General features: G+C 39.9%; 1 protein-coding gene across 1 annotated transcript in view; it reads left to right on the top strand.

Moving 5' to 3' along the window:
* LOC118430939 (26S proteasome non-ATPase regulatory subunit 2-like) overlaps positions 1 to 7,256 on the top strand; it is an 11,211-nt gene that overhangs the window by 3,798 nt on the left and 157 nt on the right. Inside the window, exons 6-10 of the mRNA XM_035841967.1 lie at positions 1,056 to 1,214; positions 2,337 to 2,481; positions 4,491 to 4,551; positions 6,198 to 6,350; positions 7,065 to 7,171. Coding sequence (XP_035697860.1) covers positions 1,056 to 1,214; positions 2,337 to 2,481; positions 4,491 to 4,551; positions 6,198 to 6,350; positions 7,065 to 7,171 — 625 coding nt within the window. The remainder of the gene's footprint in view (positions 1 to 1,055; positions 1,215 to 2,336; positions 2,482 to 4,490; positions 4,552 to 6,197; positions 6,351 to 7,064; positions 7,172 to 7,256) is intronic.

Raw genomic sequence — 7,256 nt, 5'->3', positions numbered from 1 at the left:
GGTACATAGTACAGGTGGTAGGGTTTAGGGTTGTGGATAGAACGGCTGATGGAGATAGAGCGGCTGGACCTGCTGGAGAACTATGTGGATGAGAGCATGTACCAGCGGGTCTGCCTCTATCTTACCAGGTGGGTTTGTTTAAAGGTGGTCAGGGTTAGGGTTGTGGATAGAGCAGTTAATGGAGATAAAACGACTGGACCTCCTAGAGAACTATGTGGATGAGAGCATGTACCAGCGGGTCTGCCTCTATCTTACCAGGTGGGCACATATTAAAGGTGGTTAGGGTTAGGGTTGTGGATAGAACGGTTGATGGAGATAGAACGACTGGACCTCCTGGAGAACTATGTGGATGAGAGCATGTACCAGCGGGTCTGCCTCTATCTCACCAGGTGGGTACATATTAAAGGTGGTTAGGGTTAGGGTTGTGGATAGAACGGTTGATGGAGATAGAACGATTGGACCTGCTGGAGAACTATGTGGATGAGAGCATGTACCAGCGGGTCTGCCTCTATCTCACCAGGTGGGTTCAGAGTTGTAGACTTGGAATCTAAAGGTTCTGAGTTCGAATCCCAAACAGATTCAAATGTTATGCCCTTGGGAAAGGCTGTTAATAGCTATTACCTCACCGTCATCATCATCATTATTCATTGTGTTCTGCATCTGCAGTCTTTGAAAAATCCTGCATCTGCACTATTTCATCTTTCTCCACTGTCCTTTGCATCCTGCAAAGCTCCCTTAGCATTTGGAGTTTCTTTACCATTGTAGGAGGGCTTCAGGCCAGCTTTCAGAAAGCTGAGCAGGTTGACAGTGTCTTCCTTTTGATTATGCCTTGTAACTGCAGGAGCCTGGTATTTAGAATTCAAGGGTTTTTTGTGCAGGTGTGTCTTGTGGCAATACACCAAAAAGTACAAAAGATATTGAGACTGAAGTTTCATCATAAAAGCACCTGGTCCATAATCTATTGTTTAATACAATTGCCAGGTCTTCTGTATTGACTGGTGTGGCCATCAAGTACATGTCTTTGCTTGACTGACTGATTCTCTGTCCCATCACAGATGTGTAGAGTATGTACCAGAACCAGAGGACGCCATGTTGTTGCGGACTGCCCTCAACATTTTCCGCAAGTTCAACCGCTACCCGGAGGCCCTGCGCTGCGCCGTGAAACTGAACGACACAGAACTCGTGAAGGACATTTTCACAACGTGTAAAAGGGGGTGAGTGAGGGCAGCTGAAATCTTCCTGATAACTGCAAGATGGCATTTTTAGTTATGTTATTTCATTGTTTCAAGCAAACGGGTTGCATTTTCAATGGCATTGGTTTGTGTTAGCCTCACAAAGAAAGTCATGGTTTTGGAAGCATTTATGTCTGTTTATTGTTTGTGGTTAAATGACAAGACTCAAGCTATGAATAAAATGTTATGAAATCCATTATGCCTTGAGGCTTGACAATAAGAAATTATTAGGTTTTGGATCCCCTGTCAGCTTTCCTTGGTACTGCATCAGAACTTTTATTTTTTGTATCATTTTGTGTACTTCATACATGGTTACAGCTTATCGGGAAGAAGGTTAACGTTCTAGCAGCTTTTTTTCAAACTGCAGGGGCATTTGTGTTACAGATTTTAAGACAGGATAGCTAAAAGAATAGAGGAGTTTTTATATGAGAATTCCCTTCTGCAGTATAGGACTGTGTTGATTGTTTATTTGTTTGTTTATCCCAGGTTGGTACAGAAACAGATGGCCATCATGCTGGGCAGACAGCAGGTGTATGTGGAGTTACTGGAGTTAACTGTTTGTTTATTTGTTTGTTTATTTGTTTATCCCAGATTGGTACAGAAACAGATGGCCTTCATGCTGGGCAGACAGCAGGTGTATGTGGAGTTACTGGAGTTAACTGTTTGTTTATTTGTTTGTTTATTTGTTTATCCCAGATTGGTACAGAAACAGATGGCCTTCATGCTGGGCAGACAGCAGGTGTATGTGGAGTTACTGGAGTTAACTGTTTGTTTGTTTATTTGTTTGTTTATCCCAGATTGGTACAGAAACAGATGGCCTTCATGCTGGGCAGACAGCAGGTGTATGTGGAGTTACTGGAGTTAACTGTTTGTTTATTTGTTTGTTTATTTGTTTATCCCAGGTTGGTACAGAAACAGATGGCCCTCATGCTGGGCAGACAGCAGGTGTATGTGGAGTTACTGGAGTTAACTGTTTGTTTATTTGTTTGTTTATTTATCCCAGGTTGGTACAGAAACAGATGGCCTTCATGCTGGGCAGACAGCAGGTGTATGTGGAGTTACTGAAGTTAACTGTTTGTTTGTTTATTTGTTTGTTTATACCAGGTTGGTACAGAAACAGATGGCCTTCATGCTGGGCAGACAGCAGGTGTATGTGGAGTTACCAGATGAACTGGAGGATTTTGATGACCTAATGGAGATCATGTCTAATGTTCACCTCAATAACAACTTCCTGGCACTGGCTAGAGAGGTACACTTTAAGTTGTGTAATTACCTTTGCCAGAATGGCTAAGGTTATGTTTTAGGCTTGTGAGTCTGTGTGTCTGTGTGTGTGTTAACAGCATAACTCAAGAAGTCTTGGATGAATCCCGATAATATTTGGTAGGTGGGTAGGGTTCGGGAAAACGAAGGTCAAGTTCGATAATGGGCCTTCTGGCGGCTTGCTACGGTACTGCAGCAGAATCTCAATTTTTGATATCTCGTGTTCTGGACATGCTGTGGTTATGATTTTTGAGTGGTAGATAGCCCTTGGGGCAGAGAGTAAGTACTATAACTTAAGACCCCCTAGCGGCTTGTTTGGAACTGCAGTCGCCGATTTCCTTTCAAACTTTGGACGAGAATAACTCGAGAACGTGTTGATGGATCGTCACGATTTTTAGTATGTAGATAGCCCAAGTAACAATGTACATTATGAAATACAAATTATGCAAATCAGCAACTAATTTGCATAATTAATGAGGAAAGTTTATAAATCCGCTGCATTTCATGATAGGACTTTCAAACTTGTCACATATATAGATGAGAAAGAGAGAAAAATCAATCCATATTAATTATGCAAATGACGACCTCATTTGCATAATTAATGAGAAAATATAAACGTGTTGACGGATCGTCATGATTTTTGGTATGTAGCCAATGGGAAGACTTACATGATGGAATTCAAATTATGCAAATCAACAGCTAATTTGCATAATTAATGAGGAAAGTTTGTAAATCCACTGCATTCCTTTATAGGACTTTCAAACTTGTCACATTTGTAGCTGAGAAAGAAAGAAATATTTATATATATTAATTATGCAGATGATGATCTCATTTGCATAATTAATGGCAAAATATGAACATGTTGACGGATCGTCATGATTTTTGGTATGTAGATATCCTAAGTAACAACTTACACAATGAGATAATAATAATTATATAAATTAACAATTTGCATAATTAATGCGGAAAGTTGATAAATCCACTGCATTCCGTGATAGGACTTTCAAACTTGACACATATGGAACTGAGAAAGATGGCAGAGAGTAAGAGGTGTATGTTTGGGTCCGGTAACATCTTTTCTTGAACTGCAGGAGCCGGTTTAGTTTCCTACTTTGAAAGAGAATAAGTCAAAAAGGGATGAAAGGATCATCATGATTTTTGGTATGCTGATAGCTTAAGTGATGCTTGATACAATTTAATATCATTATGTAAATAGGGATCTAATTTGTATAAGCAATGGCGAAATGTTATGAACCAACTCCGGGCATATAAAATAAAATGTAATGAGTAACACATTTATGTCTACAGACATCATTCTACATAACAAACCTGGTTTATTTGGCAAAGGTATGTGTTCGTGGAACTCTAGTTGTTACTGTTTTCCACTGCATATGTTGCGTGCATAATAGTTACATACATGCTTAGGACCAAAACAAAATGAAGAAAAAAAGGAGCTTGGATGCTCACAGAAAGGGAGTTTGTGCCACAAACCATATACAATTTCAGCCCTCAATTTTTTTTCAGGTCATGGCTTGTACTGAATTTTCTACTTTTTCAATGACTTTTGACTTCACAACTTTTCCAACCATTGTAGCAGTGCAGAAAACATTTTGCATTCTAGCAGTTTCTTTTTAGCCTTTTCCAATATACTACATGTTAAGATGATAAACTGTTTGGACTAACTTAAGCAACGACCCTACACATTAGCACATTTTGCCTTTTTACTACACTGGTTGGCAAAAGTTTAAAAGGTGTTTCCAATTTCTTCAGGGTCGCAATTTGAGTCACATTGTTTTCTTAGCATCATCTGGTTGCACTCTAACATTCAAGAGACAGATCTTCTTTTCACCTTTTGTCTATCTCGTAACCTTAAGCCCCTGTCACATGCCCATTACTTTCCCAGGACTCGAGCTAAGAGTGATTTCAACAATACAAGTTGTGCCATGAATGAAAAAGTGATTAAAAAGTACTAAAATGCTGTTTCCTTTTTTTTTTCAGTTGGACATCATGGAACCCAAAGTTCCGGAAGACATCTACAAGTCTCATCTCGAGTCAACGAGTGAGTTCTCCTCAATTTTTCTAGGGCCACACTTGATTTTATGGGTGGCATCCTTTGGTGATATTTGAGGACAGACTATGTTTTATAATAGGATCTATAGACATTTTCTTTTTGCCTATGCTATCATGTTCTTACTCTCTAAAATGTAAAAGTTTCAACAAGTGAGTCCTCAATTTTTCTAGGGCCACACTTGATTTTATGGGTGGCATCCTTTGGTGATATTTGAGGACAGACTATGTTTTATAATAGGACCTTTAGACATTTGCTTTTTTTCTATACCATTCTGACCATGTCGACATGTTCTTACTTCCTAAAGCATATATATAAGTTTTGCAATGTGTGGAAAAATTGGGGGTTAATTTTTAACAATTACCAACTTGCAATTTGGGAAGCTACAATACTACATGTACATGTACCTGTGTTCCCGATTACATATTACAGAAATAAAATTGTAGATATTTCAAGCCTTGGTTGTATTAAACTGTCTAACTTCTAGATCCTTGATCTTTAACTAAACTTTGTCTCCTAAGTTCATATTAACCCTTCTCGTCGGTATTTTAGACTTAACAGCCATATTCATAATGTTGTTGCTAATCCTTGCTACTTGAGTCTTTCCAAGGGATGTAGCCAGGATTTTATTCTAGCCTTATCGTAATGGCAAGGGAGCAAAAGCGACCAATCAGGGGGGATGTAGTTTGAAGGGCTTTGTCAGTTTGGAGGGTCATATCAACAAACAAATACTAGCAAAGTACCATTCTTACACGGTTTGAAAAATAGCATTGATAATGATCCTCATTTTGCATGGTGGTCACAAATGATGGCGTGGCGGCCTATTGCGTTAAAAATGCATCATCTAACCTTGCTACCATCTATGCCCTTGTACAATCCCTGAACTTTGCCAAAGTATCAGGTCTTACCAAAGATTGAGCACCTCTGTGCCAGAGGTCTACTGTTTCATTCAAGCCGGTTTCCCTGGGTTACCCTCTTGCCCCTAGAAGCCGCTGCAGTAGGGTCATAGGGCTTAATGCAAGACATGAAGGATCTGTTCCTCCAACAAGCCTCGTTCATCATGTTGTACATTCACATACTGTAAAACAGCACTACTGGCTTTGAGTTTGAAACTTTGCCAACGTATATCAAGGAGGGGTGGTTGTAATTTTGTATCCGGCAACTTGTTCCTTATAACTATAAGCTTGGCATATGTACATGTAGCTTCGTGCCTTGTTGGGAACCATGCCTACTTGATTAAATGATAACCAGTTTTATGCTCTGAAATTTGTTTTTTTCTAATGTTACATTGTAGTGTCTGTTTGTTGATGAAGTTTAGACATCCAGGTAACAAGATATGCCCAAAAACAGTTACTAGTACTCAAGCAACTGGATATGATTCGGGAAACGGTCAGACGTTTCTACTAGTGTTTGTGTTTGTCACTTTTTATGACATATTCTGCATAGCAAAAACATGTTTTATATTAGTTTTTTGTTGTTTTCCATTCTTTTCTTTCTTATGGGTTCATTGTGTTTTTTATTTCTTTCATTGAAACTACTTCTACTTGGGTTTTTTTAATATGTTTTAATGATAAGGAAATATTTTTACAGTTACTGTATTATTCAACATCGAAACCTCCTGTATTTTGTGACTACAGGACCAGGATTCGGAGCCAGCGGGGCCCAGGTGGACTCTGCTCGACAGAACCTGGCCTCCTCCTTCGTTAACGGCTTCGTTAATGCAGGTTTTGGACAGGACAAACTCCTGATGGAGGACGGTAACAAATGGCTGTACAAGAACAAAGAACATGGTAAGGAATAGGCCATTGGCCCTAAAAGTGGGCAACCACATCCAAACACTAGATTGCCCATGAACATTTCAGGTTGCCACAATATCACATGTGAAGTCCTTATATGTACAGTACCGTAGAAGCCAGTTAATTGCACACCGGATAATCGCACACTTCTGTTAATTGCACGAAATCCCCAAATCCCATGGTGGTACGGTCCAGCTTTATAACTTTGCTTTGTTGCACCATTTGGATAATTGCACGGAATATACTGGCAAATGGGGTGTGCACTTAAGCGGCTTCCACTGTATATGAAAATGCCTTGTGAGTTTTTACAAGATTGTCAGAATTTACAAATGCCCAGTAAAGGGTTTGAAATACCTAGTTGACCAATAGCACAGCGCAACCATATTTTGTTTGGTGTAACTCTGTTTCAAAATTACTTTCTGGGCGGGCACATCGAAAAGTTTGTAATCTAGACCCTCAAAAATGCTATTTCCTTAAATTTTTTTGGCTTTCTTTGGGGGGCAAATTATGCTGGTAGACTCATCTTGGTTCCATCAATATCGTTACCATCACAGTGGACAGAATGGGCACAATTTTTGTCCGTTCCCAGCTTCAAAATGCCGTCAAAGGACAGGAGGACGGATGCTGGCTAAAACCCTGTATCTTTCCTAGTGCAAGGTCTAAATAATTATCAGTTAGAAGTCTGACTTTGATGTTTATCCCCTCCAGGCATGATGAGTGCGACGGCGTCCTTGGGTCTGATCCTGCTGTGGGATGTGGACGGGGGTCTGACACAGATCGACAAGTACCTCTACTCTTCAGAGGACTACATCAAGGTTAGAACCACCACAAGTCAAGTGTTCTTCCCAGGCCTTTTCACATATGGGGCCCCTACACTGCATTTCTTGTTTTGTAACAAAC

Source organism: Branchiostoma floridae, chromosome 14, assembly GCF_000003815.2.
Source record: "Branchiostoma floridae strain S238N-H82 chromosome 14, Bfl_VNyyK, whole genome shotgun sequence".
In the NCBI taxonomy this organism is placed as follows: domain Eukaryota; kingdom Metazoa; phylum Chordata; class Leptocardii; order Amphioxiformes; family Branchiostomatidae; genus Branchiostoma; species Branchiostoma floridae.
This window is presented reverse-complemented; position numbering and strand designations above follow the sequence as displayed.